At 34.8% G+C, this 19,050-nt stretch overlaps 2 protein-coding genes across 4 annotated transcripts; one reads left to right on the top strand and one right to left on the bottom strand.

The window, feature by feature from the left end:
* Positions 1–2,571: 2,571 nt before the first annotated feature.
* On the top strand, positions 2,572–10,035 carry LOC109242061 (maf-like protein DDB_G0281937). Of its 3 annotated transcripts, XM_019408888.1 has the most exons (10): positions 2,572–2,720; positions 2,868–2,939; positions 3,486–3,560; positions 4,000–4,083; positions 4,473–4,553; positions 6,987–7,056; positions 7,131–7,222; positions 8,614–8,655; positions 8,749–8,829; positions 9,672–10,035. In XM_019408888.1, exons 1-10 carry the CDS (start codon positions 2,694–2,696, stop codon positions 9,741–9,743), a joined length of 696 nt encoding a protein of 231 aa, XP_019264433.1. In that variant the 5' UTR covers positions 2,572–2,693; the 3' UTR covers positions 9,744–10,035. The 3 variants fall into 3 exon arrangements, with proteins under 3 accessions (XP_019264433.1, XP_019264434.1, XP_019264435.1); XM_019408889.1 differs by lacking the exon at positions 4,473–4,553; XM_019408890.1 differs by lacking the exon at positions 4,000–4,083 and having other exon boundaries at positions 2,573–2,720.
* Positions 10,036–10,898: 863 nt separating this feature from the next.
* LOC109242058 (protein RADIALIS-like 3) lies at positions 10,899–12,120 on the bottom strand. Its single transcript, XM_019408886.1, has 2 exons — positions 11,751–12,120; positions 10,899–11,182 (listed from the first exon to the last, which is right to left on the bottom strand). The coding sequence occupies exons 1-2, from the start codon at positions 12,020–12,022 to the stop codon at positions 11,158–11,160; spliced, it is 297 nt and encodes a 98-aa protein (XP_019264431.1). The 5' UTR covers positions 12,023–12,120; the 3' UTR covers positions 10,899–11,157.
* Positions 12,121–19,050: the final 6,930 nt, after the last annotated feature.

The raw sequence follows: 19,050 nt of genomic DNA on the forward strand, positions 1-19,050 counted from the left end.
TAAAAACTGCTTAAAACAGGCCAAAAATCATAAATCACCTTAATACGGGCATGTAATACTTATAAAAGAGCTTTTATGACATTTTCAAATATTTCCCTTAATTCGGGCGTGCGACCATTTCAAACTTTTAAAAAGGGCGCGATTGGAAAAGTAAGTACATTTTGACAATTCAAACACTTGTCAACTCGTATTTCTAATTTGTTTAAGTTATGATTTTTCAAAAGTTGACTAAAATTATGAGGTGGATGAAGTTGACAAAGATTACCATTCTAGAGAAAGTTTAGTTAGGAAGCGATTGTTCCTTTTTCATTTATCAAAATGCACTAAAGTATTCCAGCATTTGTTGCATTTTGTTATTGTAAGCATATCGTATATTTTATTTTTAATTAGCTCCTTAAAATATGAGGCACTGTTTGAATTAAATGTAGACCCGATGCCCTACCTTTGCCCTCTCAGGTTCGACCACCGCAGGGTCCCAATTCTCCTGCACTCGAACTAGTTGCTCAAGAAGCAGGGGAACCTTCCGCATGAAAGCGAAAAGAAGCGAGCGATCAAGAAATGCAAAGAAAAGTTCCACTTCTTCTAAGAAAGAATAAGAATAAGTGAGAGAATAAATAGAGGAGTATGTGGTATTAAAGTATACCATATGTAAAGCACGATGAAATAAAACATCAATTAGCCCCATCTGGTCATATATAGAGCCCGTTTGGTTTGACTGATTTAGAGTAGCTGATAAGCATTAGGTGCTGAAAAGCACTTTTAAGTGCTGAAACTTATTTAAAAAATAATCAGTTACGTGTTTGGATAAAAGTGCTGAAATTAATAATATGCAGATGAAGAACTGGATATACGAAGAGTTTTGTTTTAAAAATAAGTATTTTAGGATAGAATAGTAAATATTTTGGTCAAACCTAAAGTGCTTATAAGCTGAAATTTGATAAGTTGGGGGAGACCAACTTATGCTTTTGGCTTATTTTTGGCTTATAAGCACTTAACTTATAAGCACTTTTAATTTTACCAAACGCGTAGATAAGCCAAAAAATGTTTATAAGCCAGTTTGACCAGCTTATAAGCTTAGCCAAATACCCTCATAATAGTACTACCATTTTAATTGTTACATTTCTTTATTTTGCGTGCTCAAGTTGAAAATATAGTAGGAAACTCATATAAAATCTATAATTTAAATTTCAAACTTTAACTTTCATACTTTTATGATTAAATGTATCATAAAAAGTTATCCAATCGACCTAAATTCTCAAAATTTCAGTTGTATTTATTACAGTAATATTTCAAATAGTACTCCCTCCGGTTCAAAATAAGTGATTTTTTCAGATTTCAAGAATAAATTAATTATTTTTTTTCCTACATTGCCCTTGGAGTATATAGTGTTGGAGTATGTGTTAGGAGTGTTTATGTGAAAAGATAGTAAAGGTTAACATGGTCAATTTCATTGCTAATTAATGTTAAAGGGTGGATTTCTTAATCTGTATGAAAACATCTAAGAAATCACTTATTTTGGACCGGAGGGAGTAAAGTTGAGTCAAATCTTGACACTTATTTTGAGACAATTAAAAGCTTTTTGGCGCGGTACACAAATAGTAGTGGTGGTTATCGGTGTAAAAATATTTATACAATTAAGTTATTTTTTAAATAATTTGTATACGGTTGAAATCCGGTTCGTCCATGACATGATAGGTCGGGCTCGGAATATAAGGGGCTGAAGATCGACCCCAAGTCCTACCGAACCGCACCCAAGGTCATAATATTTGCCTTCGAGAACACCGAGTCAGTGATCCCGGAATCGACCCTGACGCCGAACGAGCTCGAAGAAACATTTTTAGCATAACCAACAAAATGCCGAAATATCTGTGACCGGTCGAATATTACGGCGGGAATCTCGACACGTATCAATAAGGAACTGGCAATTAGTAAATCAAGAGATTTTTACCTTTTATAGAATTATACCTAAAGTAGGATGCCCTAGGGTCTTATAATTTGTTGAGAAGTTTTATTTTGTGTCTCATACAACTGACATTAGTTGTATGAGACTTCTTTTTGTCTCACAAAATTGTGGACCCCAATCTTACACTGCTGGGTCCACATAATTCTGGGTCCACAAAACTGTGAGACAAAAAGTTGCCTCATACAACTAGCGTAAGTTATATGAGACACAAAATAAAATTTTCCTAATTTGTTTATCACATTGTAACACGCATTCCAAAGCAATACATTATTTTCTCTTTAAGCTCTTACTCAACTATGCCTTGATACCGATCGAAATGCATCCAGTTCGAGAGTGGCTAACCTCCCAAGACTGTAACTATTTCAATTGCAATCTATTTTATCATTTAGTGTCAAATTAGTCCACATATTCTTAAATCCACTTACAAATTCAATTGTTATCCGATTTTGAGGGTAAACATAATTGCACGTAAATCTCTTGATGAAGTAATGAATAATCTAATGAAAATTGAAGATAAGTGATAAAAAATACAAAAAATATTTATATGATTATTCGTACTATTTTCTAGTTTTCTGGCTGAGTTGGATGACATTTATCAATTTAATAAACGTAAACGGGTTAGGGCAATTGACTGTACTATAACGGCTTCAATACCCGTTTCCAACAGTTCACTTCATTCATAAATTTCCCTCCAATCGGACCTTCGCTAGTCGTTCAGTCTCCGGCGAAAATGGAAGCCAATGTTCCCCAGTTTAAGGTAATGCTTTCCTTCACGGAAAATTACTCTTATTTTACTTATGGTGAACTCATTTATCTACTTTGTCAGTTCAATTATTTAAATCCTTTTGCATATTTGCTAATTTTGTTTTCTGGATATAATGTTCAATTAACTCTTTATTTTCAGCTAATTTTGGGTTCATCCTCTACTGCACGTAGAAAAATTTTGGCCGACATGGGATACCAGTTCACAACCATGGTAAATTTCCAATTATCAGTTATTGTTTGTTTTGTTCTATGGATAAATATGTTCCTATATCTGTGGAGATGTATTTACAATTCAAAAAGACTTAAACTTGGATCAGTTCCTGCACCAAATCATTTTAATTCACCGTGGTTAAGTGAAATTGAGGAAAATATACTTAGAGGAAATGATCTCCTATGCGCACATACAATTTGGATAGAAGAAAATGTCCCTCGAAGATCTTCTATGTTATTTTTACTGATCTCTTGTGTTACCTTTTACTGATCACCTATGAAAAAGGTCATATAACTAAAATAACGTTTGTAATTGATATAGAACCAAATCTCCATGATAGTTACTAATTAACAGTATTGTTAAGTGATAAAACTGTATATAAAAGACACTATGTCATGTTTGGTGCATGCACCGGGTGTTCCATTAACAATTCTTAGTTGAATAGATAACAAAGGATTGATATTACTACTCCAACTAGATTGAGATTGAGGTGTAGTTGATTGATTGTTTTTAAAATTGGTGGATTTACACATTGTTGTAACATAGTCTGCAGATATAGATGAGAAAGCTATCCGGAAAGAAAAGCCCGAAGATTTAGTTATGGCTCTTGCAGAGGCCAAGGTTTGTTTTCCTAAGAACTTGTGCAAATCCATGCATCTCAAAACATATTCTTGAAGTGGTTTACTGCTTTGAAATTGCTGTATAGAATATTGAATGGGTTAAGGCACATTTGCTTATACTGTTATAGATGATACCATTGTGATTTACTCTTGTCTATGGCATTGGTTTTTGATTTATGAGTCACTGTATGTAAGGCGTGATGCATTCCTTTCAGAGTATCTCGTCGTGATTTATGTCACTTCAATTTCGGGATTGATGTTATTTGTAGAAGTGCTCTATTGCATACCTTGTTGTGATTGTGGATCAGATTTTTAGGCAAATCATTTAGGCTGTTATATTTCCTGGTCTAGTTGAGTTAATTGGTTTGGCTCATAATTTAATTGAAGCCTTGGTTTTGAAAATGCTTATTTTAATTCCATGTAATTGCATTGCATGTCAGGCTGATGCTATCATATCAAAATTTCGAAATACTGAAAACCTAGAGAAGGATTCCAATCCAACACTTTTGGTTGCAGCTGACACAGTATGTCTTGCTTTTTTTGCCTTTTAAATCTTCCCACCAGAAGTTCTTTTTCTTGCTTCTATTTGAAACCGATAATATGCTATTTCTGCCAGTGCTTTTGATTTTTGAATGATGGAAAAGTTATGTGCTTTTGCTTTTCTTGTATTGTTTTTCTTGCTTCTTATGCTCTGTACTGTATATACCTTTTTTCGTTTTGCTTTTCTTCTTTCAGAATGATTAGATTTCTTCTTAGGATATTGGAGGATAATTGTGATGTCCACAAGCTTGCATAGTTACACATATATTTTCTTTCTTCTCATGATGAATTCTGCAATTATTGGACTTTGCTTTATAGTCTGAAAGCATACATCATAATTGGCATTGATCTGAATTGCTGGAACTATAATCAGGCAGAAGCCATCATACCAAGGGTTTCCATTGGTGAATCCGAAGGGGATGCCGAGCCAACACTTCTAATTACCTGTGACCAAGTATACCTAATTTCTGTTCTTGTCATCATTTATGGTTAATTATCCGATTGATTTACTATGATGCTTTTACAAAATATTAGCCTTTTTTTCTTTCTTGTTTTCCCCCTAACTAATTTACTACTTTACTTAAGGTGTTTGGTTAAAATACGACACTTCTACAGAAATTTTTGTTTGATCATAAAGTGGTGTCTTTGTAAACGTGGACATGCATACCTAGTGCTGATTCTTCAAAATACATTACCAGAAAACTGCACGTACCTGTATCGGATGCTAACAGTACACGCATATCGGATACATACCTGTTAACAACTCCATACAATATAAGCTTAACAGAAGACTGCCAATACTTTTTAGTCTAAGAAGCAGAAACCAGCCAACATTCATTTTAATACCTAGTGTGCTTAGAGAATTATTATCTGATTTGCCAGGTCAAGATATTGTATTTAGAGTTGGCAGTTTGGCACAACCTAGAGCAACATGTTTCATTTGGTACAGTTTGTTCAAGCAACGACTTAACTATAATTCATATGGTTAGCTGTTTGGTTCTACTTATGGCAATAGGATTTCATTGCTTTATGAGGGTCTAAAGCTGAGGCTATAGCAGGCTTGTTTGTGCTTTTCGAGTTGATAGCTTGTTGATTAAACTCTCTTTTAGCTAGAAAAATTGTTTCATAAGTTTCTTTGAAAAGTCAAAGAATGTGTTCAGCTAGCTGACTCCACTTATCTATTGTACTAACTTTGAGTTGATGACTGCACCTGGTCATAACAAATAAAGATTAAGTTTTCCTAGAGCACCAAGATTCTGACTATTTCAGTATTTTGGTTTTGAGGTGTGAATCTGGCAAATGAAGCAGCTATAATTTGATAGGATACTTCCGCCTCGCCCTTGTTTTCAGCTTAACTAATCTGAGGTCATAATTCCTCTATTAGAGATGTTTACAATGGCATGATCCTGAAGTCTATGTACTTTGTTCTACATCCTCATGCACTAGTTTCTTTCTGGTGATAGGACATCCTCTTCTTGATAGGCAAAGCAAAACTTTCATCGATTCCTATGGACTTATAAAGAAAGAGTCTTTTATTGATTTCTGTAGCACCAACAAGGCTCCAGGAGTAGCATGCTGGAAAATCCATCTTTTCTTTTGGAGCTTTTGTAGTCTATGGTGTAAATATTGATGAGAACTTGATCTTCTCTTCCTATATTTCTGAAGTGCCCTCTTGGTTCTTATCACTAATAAAATACCTTATCCTATAAGAAAAAAAGTCTAGGAAGTTGAATATGCTATAAATTTCATTTACGAATTCATCATATACCAAAAGTTCAATAGATAAAGACGGTGAGATTTTATAAAGGATATGGGTGTTGCTTTCCCTTCGCGGTCTATGACTTATCTCTACCCAAACTGGTGAGATGTGCACAACAGAGTGGTTCTTCACACTTGTCTCTGATCTTTCCTCAGGTCCCTGCCAGCTTTCTACTACTCTGTTAAGGCTATTAGGCATCACCGACCGCGCTCCATCAAGTTTAGAGACATGCTTCGGATCTTCCATTTCTTCTAACTGTGTAGAAAGAGATGTCTAACATGTTTCATGTTTAGCTAACCATCCAAAACATGCTACCTTAGAATGTGCCTCAGTTTTCCAGATCATCCTTCGCGGCTGCTGTCTATACCCTTCTATTTCCTCCCTTTTGCATGAATTGATAACAAGATTTCACGGAGAAGATACCATCTTCCTTCAAAGTTCGAAGTCCATTGTCTATATCTGATAGACATATGTAACCCCAGCACCCCTACCAGCGAAGTAACACTCCCCATTTTCCAATCCTGAATGTTTATTTTCCGGTTCAGATTCCTTCCCCCTTCACTGCTGCATTCTGCTATAGTGCATCTTTCGTGACCATTAGATAATATATCTATTTATCTCTTTGAGGGGAGCATATCCAGTCTGGCTATCCTGCAATAATCTTATTTCCTGCCATATTCCCACCTTTAATCTTGTGAAAGGTTGGAAATCACTCCATAATTTGCTGAATTGTTTCCAGAGACCTACCATGAGAGGTCTTGACTGGTTTATTGCACCAGTAGTCTCCACACCTTTGACCTCCTTCATTTCATCTTTCTCTTCACTGAATCTCCATAGCCATTTAAATAATAGACTGCTATTTGTAAGATCAAGTCTCTCACCCCATTCCCCATCTGTTTCGGGGCCTTTCGCCTCTCAAAACAGTTTGCCACTTGATCAGATGCATCATCTTTCTATCTCTATTGCCTTCTCACAAGAATTCTGATGATGGGACATTCTACTTTACATGTTTGGGAATTTTTTTTTCTGTCCAATTGTTCTCGTTTTCTTCAGTTTATTTAATGGTATGAGAACTTTCTATGTTAATAATCTTATCCTAATCTTATTTCAACTTGAAATGATCTGGAGGTGGTGGTCTATGAAGGTATGGTCAGGGAAAAACCATCCAGTGAAGCAGAAGCACGACAGTTCATGAAAGGTTTACCATTGATCCAAATGATTCTTGGTATATTAGTTTTGTAATTCTGCTAGTCTTACACTGGTAATTTGCAGATTACGCTAATGGACATGCAGCAACCGTTAGTTCTGTTCTTGTTACAAACCTGGTAACAGGATGCAGAAGAGGAGAATGGGACAAAGTAGAGGTACCTCTGTTGATTTCTTCTCATTTTCAATTGTCAGATTGCTCTCTATGGCTTTTTATGAATTTTTGCTTTTCAGTGGATTTGCGTCTACTTGCAATCTCAAATTGCCTCTAATTTTAAATATTAATAAATAAAAGTATAAAATGCTCACTGGCGATTAATGACTTCTACGTGTTGGGTTAGGCTTTTGAACACTTCACAAGGTTCCGATTCCCAAAAGCCATTCAAATTAAAGTTTACAGAGATGAGTTTGTGGAAAGTAGAAGTTAGTTGAAGTTGGGCTGGATTGGAACTACGTATCTGGACTTGTGAGACAACACCAACAACAACAAACCTAGTGAATTCCCACAAGTGGGGTCTAGGGAGGGTAGTGTGTACGCAGACCTTACCCCTTCCCACAAGTATCTGGATTTGTGAGAATGAGGCAAAACTGCTGAAATGATGTTCAAATACTGATGATATTGCGTAAATTGCTGTTTCCGACATATTCAATTACCATGTTCTTAGGTTCTCAAGATTATTACTTCCACAATTATACACCTATTGTCTGATGATCTGGAAATTTTTTGTGTATGTTCGGCTTAGCTTAATCAAGTATTTAAGCATTTTACCAGAAAGCACAAACGAGTGATGAAATTATTGAGTTTTTACACTTGCATTTGCCTTCAAGAATGCTTGACCTTTTGCTAGATTCATTCAGATATCCACTACATTTGCTTATTGTCTTAAATCAGGAAAATTGCCTATATCCTGTTTGGCTTATTTAATCATTAAGTGTTATAACATGTTACCTAAGTGTAGATCATAATCATTAGTGGCTCTCTTTCTGATTGCGTAAGTTCTTTCAAGACGTATCTGCTGAAGTGGTTAAGGCCTTAAGGGTATATTTTTCATTATCCTGGTTGTGAATTTTGGATTGCAGCACAAGCTCAATGCTGCAGCTAATGGTTTCTAATAGTGGAAGTACCATTTGTACCTTTACTTTTGTTTTCCACCTGAATTAAGAAGTCCACCATACCTTTTCCCGTTCATCCTCTTCCGAAAAGTCAATGCAATTTCTTATATATTTAAGTGCAGATTTTCGGAAAGCTGCCGTAAATCCTTCCACAATATGCTCAGTGATCAAAGAGTTTCTAATTGATTTGGTGGTTGTGATTTGAACTGACTTTCAATGAGTTGGAGATGGAAGGTTCGCCAGAGTGAGATTGTTTGTGTTAATGGGAGGTTAAACTCGTGAATCTTTAGAGAAAGAGAGACCCTTTTTGTTTTATCCCTCTTATACCTTCCGCTTAGTTATTTGTGTACCTTAACTGCTTGTGATTTTCAGCATAATCTCGTTTATTTTTATTTTCACTCATCCAGAAAGAGCAATAACATTCTTTTGGTTGCAGATCTATTTCCATGACATACCAGATCAAGTTATAGATAAGCTGGTATAACTTTCAGCTGAATTGTTAGTTATTAATCTTGTCAGTTGATGCATGCTGTAGTCTGTTGTCTTAATATCTTTTCTTTTTCCTGATCAGATTGAGGAAGGGATAGTTCTTTATGCAGCTGGTGGCTTGATAATTGAACATCCTCTTATTTTGCCTTGTATTAAGGAAGTGGTGAGTGTAACCGCCACCTTTCTCTCAACTATCATCCAACACAAGTCATAGTTGTGATGGTGTTAACATTTGTTTGTTTGACCCGTCATCCTTATAGAGACCTAAACTTTCGTGAAGCCATTGATGCCAATGCAACAAAAATAAAATGATGGGACAGAATATCTCTGGAATACCTGACCGAATGAAAGAACTTCACTGATTTTTATTTAAGGCAGGATACTCAGATTGTGTATATTCAGCCCGGAATAAAATCCAATTCAATTCTTGTCCTGATAGGTATAGGAATGCTTCCCAGTGGCTCTTGTCAAGAAGAAGCCGATATGCTCATTAGGTCTATGAAAAAGCTGCTTTAGAGTTTCGAGAAGGTGTTTTTGCATAAGGCATGATAGAGCTACGAGTGTCTTACAGCATATAAAGGATATTAAAGTGTTTGGTTAATTGTGAAAGGAACTTGTCGTTTCTATAAAATGTACTATTAAAGATACCTTTTGGAAGTGCCTTTCCATAAAAATTTAGGCTTTAGACAATGTCACACCTTTTACTTGATTTTACTAAGCACCAAAAGTCCTCTAAAGAACAAGAAGTACCACAGCCTTAATGAAATGCTTCTGTGACTTGGTTGCCAACCACTCTAAGAAACTTGAGGAATAGAACTTTCTTTCCTTCTGATGGAAAAGTTTCTTTTGGTTCTAGCAGCTAAGCATTCCCAAAAGACCTTCCAAACCTCTTTTAGCATCTGATGTCAAATATTCTGCATATACCATGTTTCACTCATTTATTTTTTCTTGTTTCTGTATATTTATGACTTGTAATAATTTGTTAGATGGTTTTTATCTGGGCAGGTTGGTTCAACTGATAGCGTGATGGGTCTCCCAAAAGCTCTCACTGAACGACTTATAAAGGAGGTTCTCTAATATGACTTGAATTTTTCTGGGCGTGGTCCTACCTCATTAGTCGACCCTAACTTGTTTACGACTAAGATATAGTCGTTTTCCGTTGGTCCGACCTCATTCCTATTTATGACATAGTGACATCATGAATTTGAGTTCTATGTCAGTGATCTCTAAGATGTAATCCAAATGTTTACTCAAAGATCATAAATGATATTTCATGTACTAGATGTGTCCTATGCTTATCAGCTAGTAATGGGCATCTAATGACTTTTATTTTGTTGTACTTTAAGATATCCTCTCAGTTTACATCTCATTGCCGATGGTATAATTGGTTATGGCTTATTTTATTGCATCCCAATTAAGCAAAGGTTTAAATCTTAGTTGCAATTTTTTCATAAGGCAAAGGCGCAAGGTGGTGTAGAAGTTAATACCTCAGGTGGGTAGCAGGTGGTGAGTTTTACTTATTTCTTTTATTATAATCCATTACAAGGTGGGAATCAAATCCTTACCAATAAATAAAGTGAAAGTTAAAATAGCCAACCAATTGAATTACTAAAATTCCCTTGATCCATTTCTTTTTTCATATTCTTTTTTTTTTAATACTAATACAATGTAATCTAAAATGCAAAAAGTTATTGAAGAAAAACTAGAACCATAAAAGGTTCACAAGAGCTACACATAAGTACATAAAATACTCATAAGGTTCATATATTACAAATAAGATGGGGTCTGCAATATAAATTCTTTTGACGTAAGCTCATCTTTGACTTATATTACACAGAGATAGCCATAATAATAATAATAAGAATAACAACACCAATAACAATATAGAGCAAAAATGTTGTATAAGTTGCACTTAAATTTTCAAAAGAAATATTAAAAAGAAAAGTTATTCAGTGCACAAAGTGTGAAAGAGGCTATCTTGGAGCGTATAAGGTAAATAACGCAACGCATAAGCGCTCTAAAAAACAAAGTTGAATGTCGATTTTGATTTTCTCTTGAATATTAGTAGAAGGAGCCACTAATACTTGCATTAGGATTGACCGTTTATATCACACCTTTAGGGGTGCAGCATTTCCCAGAACACTTCATGAATGCGAGATGATTTGTGTACCGGGTTTAATTTCCCCTTTTTATAATTAATGAGCGTTCTCATCCAATGTCCAGATAAGATCATAAAGAGGAACAAATTTGTAACATGGAATCCATTATAACAGTAGCACAACATGGACAATTATATTTGGAATGTATATATAGTTGCTATTAAAGGAAATTTATCCAACACAACAATGAAAACCAAAATAATCTTTTATTGGAGTTCCACTGCTCATATAAAATATATCCTTCTCTTATTTGTTTTCTGCATTTGGAGTTCCACTGCTCATATAAAATAGGTCCTTCTGAATAATATAATGTACTTCACTGTTTCTTGCTTTTATTGGAGCTTCAAATACTTCAGCCTGTCCAAAAAGTAAGAAGAAAAAAAGAAAGAAGAATTTAATCCCAACTCATCATAAGAGAATCTAAGAGGCAATGGCGGAAGCATGATTTTCACGTGAAGAAGCTAAGGGGATTCAACATCTAATATATATACATGAATTATTTTTAACCTTATATACACAGTGTAATATTCAGCGAAGGGGGATCGGTTAAACCCTTTCTGCCCACCTAGCTCCGCCCATGCCAAGAGGTAGCTTATATACTATTTATCATCACATATTTTTACGTGGTTTGCATATTGAAACAGTTCAAGTGTAAGAAACACAAATAAGTAAAGGTTTTGAATGTACTTATAATATATGAGTAAAGAAGACTAACGAATGTGTCGTATACATTTCTACATGGAATAACATGTTTGAATCTCTATTCAAGGATATATATATATATATGTATACGACGAGTAAAAATCTTAATCGGTAAAATAATTTTTACACTATCAGGTCAGCATGACTACATGCAATGTTCACAAAATCGAGGAAATAGATATTTAATTGATAACATTGTGAGGTTGTTATTTAATTTACGTACCTTTGTTCTTCATCCATGAAATTATAGCCTTTATAATTGCTATGACCACCATTATTTGCCTTATTATAATTAGGCAAAGCAACATTTCCAGATTCAATGTGTTTAATATCTTCAACAAGTTTTTCATAGTGTCTTTTCACTTCTTCCTCAGATTTTCCACCTACTGCTTTGGCCAAATTACGCCACCTGTCTGGTGTTTCCCTGTCATAAATGGCCAATGCATTCTCAAACAACTTGTTTTGCTGGTGTGTCCACGTTGAATTTGAGGCCATTTTTTTTGGTTATAATTGCAAAAATTAATAAAAATACAAGGAAGAATTAAATGTATATAAAGAGAAGATGTAGCGAACGTTTTGGTGCAGAGAAAGCTAACATGTTTGTTCTATTTATATAGCAATGGGGACAGAATATGGTGGGCCGGTGAAGAGGCGTTCTCTTCTTCTTTCTTTATTTTTTACTCTTTTTTCTTCAGCTTCTAATTGTGTTTTGTTAGTATAATTTAAAATCCATGGGGAATTTTCGTAAAAGCCAACATGGTTTTTTCCCAACTATTACATAAGTTAACCCTCGATTTCCAAACAAAATTATGCATGAATTATAATGTAAAAATAGAAGGGGAGATTTGGAGCAACGGTAAAGTTGTCTTTGTCCATAGGCGGATCCAAAATTTAAATTCTATGGGTTCAACTTTTAAGATTTTTAGTATTGAACCTATTATATATTTAATGTTATGGGTTCATATATACTATTTTTGTAATTTTAATGAATTTTTACACATAAAACTTTGCTCCATGTCGAAAGTAATGGGTTCGATTGAAACCATTCCTAACAAACTACATCGCCCCTTTCTCCGTCTGATCTATAGGTTACTGGCTCGAGCCGTAAAAATAACGACTAATGCTTGAATTAAGGTAGGTCTGTCTACATCATATTTTTTGGGATGCGGTCCCTGCGTAAATGCAGGATACCTTGTGCACCGGGCTGCCGTTTATAATGTAAAAATTGTAGTCTTGTGTTAATATATAATTCCTAAATTATTAAGTACCTATGTTTTGTTTAGTTCATTGCATTAAAATGAAACAATTTTTCATTTTACTTGTTTTATTCCGGCATTGCTAAGTATAAAATAATGCTGAATTTTACATCGGAATTATTCTCTTAATTAATTAATAATCCCAGCAACCAAACGAGCTTAGACAAGATTTCCTTAATTATTTTCAAGAAACAAGGTTTCCTTAATCCAAGAAAAGTTGTTCCCTAGCCCCATATTTTTTTCGTCGCATTTAGCTATAGATCTCTAATTTCTGGGTATTTCTTAGTTGTAACGTTAAATATAAATGTCCACTTCCCAATGGGGTTGAAAAGCAAATGGTAAAATCAATTTTCAGCGGCTGAAAAGTGGTTCTATTCTTATTCCAATATTTGTAGTTTATTTTTAAGTTACTGAATTATTAGTTAATATTTCGTACGTATATATTAAACTACTTGAAGGGGAGCCCCGGAGCAACGATAAAGTTATTTCCGTATGACCTAAAGGTCAAGGATTTGAGCCGCGGAAGCAGCCAATAACGCCAGCATTACGGTAGGTTTCACACCTCTTCCTCGGACCTTGCATGGATGCGGGATGCTTTATGCATCAGGCTGCCCTTATTTTTTATACACTGAAAGACATATGTAAAGTTTGGACCAAAATTAATGGTTTCAGCCAAACTCGTAACCTAGACACTAGCTCCGCCCCTGACTAGCTAATTATTCTTTATTGTACAATATGTTTTCAACTTTTAAATAATTTTTCAAGAGTATATAATATAATGAAGGATGAGAGTGAGATCAAGCTGTGTGCATGGCAAAATGAAAAGTAGCTTTTGTTGTGTTGGGTGTTTTCCTTTTAGGGACAAATGTTAAACGTGATAAGGCCTAATCACTTCCTTCTTGGCTCTTGCCTGTTTTTAACAAAGTTCCATTTCAGTTTAGCTGGCTAAGTTTTATTCCGTACAATAGCTGTACATTTTGTTTAGGGTTCAGTCCAGCTACTCCTTGATAATCTTTGTCTCGCAATGATTAATAGTACTATTTTCTTTCAACCATCTAGTATTTGAAATTCACTGGTTCAATTAATTTTGGTTCGCCCATAAAAAAAGATAAATCGTTCTCTATCAAGAAGTTTTTCATTCCTAAGACTCGAACACAAAATATGATTGGTTAAAGATAGAACCCTTAGTGGCGTAATGATAGTATCCTAGTAGTCTAGTACGACATGGCTTAACCAAAAATTGTACTATGTACAAAGACAGAGTTAGGATTTGAACTTTATGGATTTAAAATTCTCGGGCATTAACATCAAGTGTTAGTAACTGAGTTTTTAATTTAATTTTTGTACATGTATTTAGTGAATTTCTTAATACAAATATTACGTTTGGACTAAAGTTACTAGGTACAATGAAATTATAGACGGAGTTAGAGAAGTAGATATGGGTTCAGGCGAACCCAATAGCTTTTGCTTATACCTTGTATTTGTATTAAGAAATTACCTAAATATATAAATACTTAATTGCGAATCCAGTACGACGATAATTTTAGAAACCATAAACTTCAAGGGTGTGTTTGGTATGAAGGAAAATGTTTTCCATGGAATATATTTTCCTAGAAAATGAGTGGTTTTATCACTTATCCGGAAAATATTTTATAGTTTTTGGTTAGAGAGTAGAAAATATTTTTTATGCTACTCTCCTCATCCCCCCTTCCCCTAGAAAATATTTTTTTTATGTTACTCTCCTCATTCCCCCTTTTCCCCCAAATCTCCATGTTTCCTATGCTCCTCCCCCCTCCCCCGCCGCTCAAATATTTAATGTTTTCAGGACTCTATTTTCTTCAATAATTTTATTATTCTTCTGAAAATTCACACAAATCCAAAGAAATTAATGTGTTGCTTTACTTTTCACACAAGAATAACATTGAAATTTGAGCTCCATAACTGAAAAGAAAATACTTTTTTGTTGAAAAAGAAAGTACTCTTTCTACAATAAGAAAATAAAGTAATCATTTTGTTAAAGTGAAAGAAAATACTTTTTCTACATCATGAAAAGAAAATACTCAGTTTGTTGAAATGAAAGAAAATACTTTTCTACATCATGAAAAGAAAATACTTGTTTTATTGAAATGGAATAATATATATTTTCTACATCATGAAAAGAAAATACTCATTTTGTTGAAATGAAAAAGAAAGTACTCTATCTATAACATGAAAAAAAGTTCTCTTAATAATATTTCTATTTAGGATGGGATGAGGGCACGGTAAGGGGTTGGGTGGTGGGTGAGGGTTGGCGGTGGTGGGGTGTAGTGTGGTGGTTGGGTAGGGTGGGGGTGAGTGGGGTGGGGATGGGGAATAGGGTGAGAAAGGTTGAAAAGAGTTTTTGGAAAATGTTTTCTCTTCTCTTGATAGGGAAACATTTTCTTTCAATTGGGAAAATGAGTTTATGAGGAAATTGTTTTCCAAAACATTTAAGCCAACCAAATATGGAAAAATTGAAAAAAAACAATGACTGAAATTTCTTAGAAAGATTGCCTAATGACTTATCTCTTCTGGATTCCATCTCACTCTCTTTCGGTCCGAAGCCGATAGGAAGTGAAAGTCGCTGAGGTAAGTTCCGATAGAGCTAGGTTCCGGGTATTCCTACCATATTTTCTTATAGGTTACTCTGGTCTTGACCGATCTCATCCTCTTGAAAATAGGTATAAAAGTTGCTAATTCATTTTTCTAATAGACTTGTTAGTTCCGCAGCTCGGGGAGAAAGTTCCATAATTCAATTAAAGATAGATAGAAGGGAGAATGCCGCTTTAGAAAAAAAGAAAAATCATAAGCAAACATTATGAAAAGCAAAATCCATCTAAAGAGAGAAGTCTATTAGATAATTAATAAAGAAAAATTAGCCAAAGAAGGAAGACAGATTCCACAACTGGAATTCGAATTAGAATAGAAAAGAAATTGAAATGACGATGAGAAAATAGTGAAAAGAGGAGTGGATAGCTAGCGCAAGGAAATGGCAAAAGGATAGAATTCCTCGCTACGGTCATTTGGGAAGTCCCTTTGAGGGCGACTCCCATACAATTCTTGCGAGAGCTGGAGAAGCTTCTACGGGTAAAGCAACGTATCCATATAATTGGTTGCCACCTACGTGCTCTGCCATCCCTTTAAAGTTTAGGAACCTAGGTAATAACATCCTGATCAAAGAGCTGACAGAGGGGAAGAGCGGAACAGGGAGTCTACTGGACGCGGTTCAACTAGCGGAGACTCTTGGAACAGCTGGAATAAGAAGTCCCTAAGTGAGCGTCTTATGGGGGGCCGTCAAGCACATACGGCAAGGATCAAGGGAGATTCATTATTGCATATATAGCTCAGGTCGGAGCAAGGTGCCATCGAACGTTCAACAGGTAGTCTCGCAATCGAGCACTCATGCCCCAACATTGTCATTGTATACTCCCAGGGGTCGGAAAGCGGCAGGGGAAGGAGGGGAACACTGAGCGAGATCTATCAGCAGCGAATTCCCCATACAATAGTACAACATTTTGGGCCTTTAGCTATCCCTGAAAAATGTGGCCTAAGCTATCAATAAGTATAGCATTTGATCAAAGGCCACACTTTTCGACTTAAGGCCACGCTTTTGAGGGGGTGGCCGAAACTAGCGTAACCTTTTGCCTAAGGCTACGCTAGCTTTTCAAGTGTTTCTTTCGAAGCCACGCTTCAAAAGTGTGGCCTGTAAGGTACAAAGGCCACGCTTGTACATAACCCTTATAGCAACATTTTTCAAGTACTAAACAACACTTTCAAAATGTGGCCTTTGATAATTTATAGGCCACACTTTTCATGCGTGGCTCCTGCAACAACCCTTGTAAAATGTTGCCTTTCTTATAAAATTATATTTTTAAACATATATTTATTAATCATATTTATTACCAAACATATATAAAATTATCATATATTTTGAGATCAATGCTAAAGAGGATCTCAAGCACTGCATAACTAACAAATAACCAAAAAAACTTCAAATGCATACACTTGCTATTAACTTCTGGAAAAAATATATGTATTGCGCTACTACATTAATTAATAAAGCAAATTTCTCAGAGGTGCACCCTAGCAATGAACTTAAAAAAGCCGAACATATGTATCATGATAATACTTTAAACACATTAAATAGTTGAATATAACATCTATTGGAATCACCATTCGCTATCTCCTTAGCTGCATATTTCTTTTTTGATACATTATGTGTTTAACACCCTTCACATCATCTCCTGATTTTATAACTGATTCATTTTTTGTAAGATTGACCTCCCCATTAATCTAAGCAACACGTGAGCTTTCCTTCTTCAAACCAATAAAAAGTTTTGATGGTCTGTAGGCCTTAAGGTCCCCATTTGTGTTCTCTTTGTTCTTTTCACTAGCTTTACCTTTCCATACCTGCAATCGGACAAACAAAGATGCACTATTTGTTATAGCCTGCTAATAATGTAAAAAAGTTATATCTCTATGTCAAATCCAAATATATAATATCATATGAGTACTATAAAGTTGGAGGGGTTCAAAAACATGGAAGCATTAATTGTAGGGGCATACATTTAAGGGTGAAAATCTATTTTGATAAGGTTAAGTGATACCGAAGAGTGAAAGATTGTCCTAATTCATGATGAATAAACTGTTGATGCATATATGAGCCCACTATTTAGGTAACACTCTCATGTCCTAATGAGATTATATCAAATAAAAGTTCTTCTTATTGAAACCATATCTCTTGAGTCTCTGTTATTTGTAGCACGATCATTCTCATTGTTTACTAGCGTGATGTGTTTCAACAAGCTATCTGTTACATCATTTACAACAAAGACAAACATGGCACCTCCAGACATTGCAACTTGAAAAAACAATTGATAGGAAGAAACATAAAGGGGTTGCCCCTTCCAAATCGTCGAGGTCCAATAGATCGAAGAAGAAATGAAGAATTTTGAAGATATTTTGAAGATAGTTAAAGAGGAATTTAAGGAACTTCAAATTGAAGAACTCACATGTTTGATAAATGAGGGGCAAGACACTAATTACTACATTTTTTTAGTGTATCATTTTCAAAGCATCATCACATGTAATAGCGTCATAGAGTGTGTTATAAACTCTATGACAATCATAGAGTACTTAGTACTTGCAAGTTCCTATTTTTTACACTCCTGCTAGAAGATGAGGTTTTCCATGCCTCTATAGGAATTGTAAGGTAAGGTCCATGCCCCCCTTACATGTACTCTTCCTATGTGGTTCGTTTTTCTTTTTTATTATTAATAAAACTAGCCCTAGGCACTTGCCTAATGGATTTGCTTAAAAAAAAAACAAAGTCACTTCTGCAGCAGTTTATGAGAGTATGCTCACAAAGATTAAAACCTAAGCTTACTAAATCTTATACTCCAAAAATGCAATAGTGACTGGGGTCTAGTCTATTTTCTCAAGAATGTTACTGTTACTTCAGAACAGCAAGAACTTTCACCTAGCAATCTTAAAGAAATTAGCACTCTTGGTGGATAAATTTCATTTCAGTACTTTACAAACGATTCTTCAAAATAAATGGAACGATGGATAATGGAGAAATGCTTATATTTCAATTCAATCATTTCATATATCAGAAGTATAGAAGTAAAAAAGAAAATTCACAAATATTTGAGTTCTGAAGGTACAGCAAATATTTTTTATATATTGAAGTATAGAAGATACAACAAATATTTTTCTTCATTTAGAATCATGTTCAAATGGCCAAGATGGAAAAAAGGAGAAGATCAAAGGTACATTTGAGTCCTGATTTAGTAGGTATAAACAACCATATAGTACCTTTTCAAGAATCAGACCATAAGCTGATCCAGAGGAATGTGGAAAATGTTGGCTTCTCGTAGCTTGTGCACGACTCACGTCAACATTAGAAGAAGAAGAGTTCATGCAATAAAGAAAGATGATCAGTGCCTCCTGCAAAAATCTCTCTGAATAGTTGACAATCCAAATATATCATATTGAAATATGGAGAATGAAAGACTATAGAATTGCTGAGTCACGACCAAAAGCAGCATTTGACTAACTTGGTTCGCGTGTAATGAATTTAGTCTTTCATTAACTCCATATATGATTAGAATATCAGAAGATGATGACATCATTTTGACATCAGATTTAAACAATCATTGTTTGGCTTCTTACAATTTGAAGGATAATAGTTGGACTAAACTTGAGGTGCATGGAAAAGAACAGATAGAAAGACAAGAAACTTATTGA

The sequence above is a fragment of the Nicotiana attenuata genome, unplaced genomic scaffold (assembly GCF_001879085.1).
Source record: "Nicotiana attenuata strain UT unplaced genomic scaffold, NIATTr2, whole genome shotgun sequence".
Classification (NCBI taxonomy): domain Eukaryota; kingdom Viridiplantae; phylum Streptophyta; class Magnoliopsida; order Solanales; family Solanaceae; genus Nicotiana; species Nicotiana attenuata.

Excerpts from the sequence above, each read along its gene's own strand:
- LOC109242061 (XM_019408888.1), top strand. The coding sequence starts at position 2,694 with ATGGAAGCCAATGTTCCCCAGTTTAAG. Across the intron at positions 3,561-3,999 it reads TGGCTCTTGCAGAGGCCAAG|GCTGATGCTATCATATCAAA; the intron begins GTTTGTTTTCCT and ends ATTGCATGTCAG. Across the intron at positions 7,057-7,130 it reads AGCACGACAGTTCATGAAAG|ATTACGCTAATGGACATGCA; the intron begins GTTTACCATTGA and ends GGTAATTTGCAG.
- LOC109242058 (XM_019408886.1), bottom strand. The coding sequence starts at position 12,022 with ATGGCCTCAAATTCAACGTGGACACACCAGCAAAACAAGTTGTTTGAG. Across the intron at positions 11,183-11,750 it reads TTCATGGATGAAGAACAAAG|GCTGAAGTATTTGAAGCTCC; the intron begins GTACGTAAATTA and ends CTTTTTGGACAG.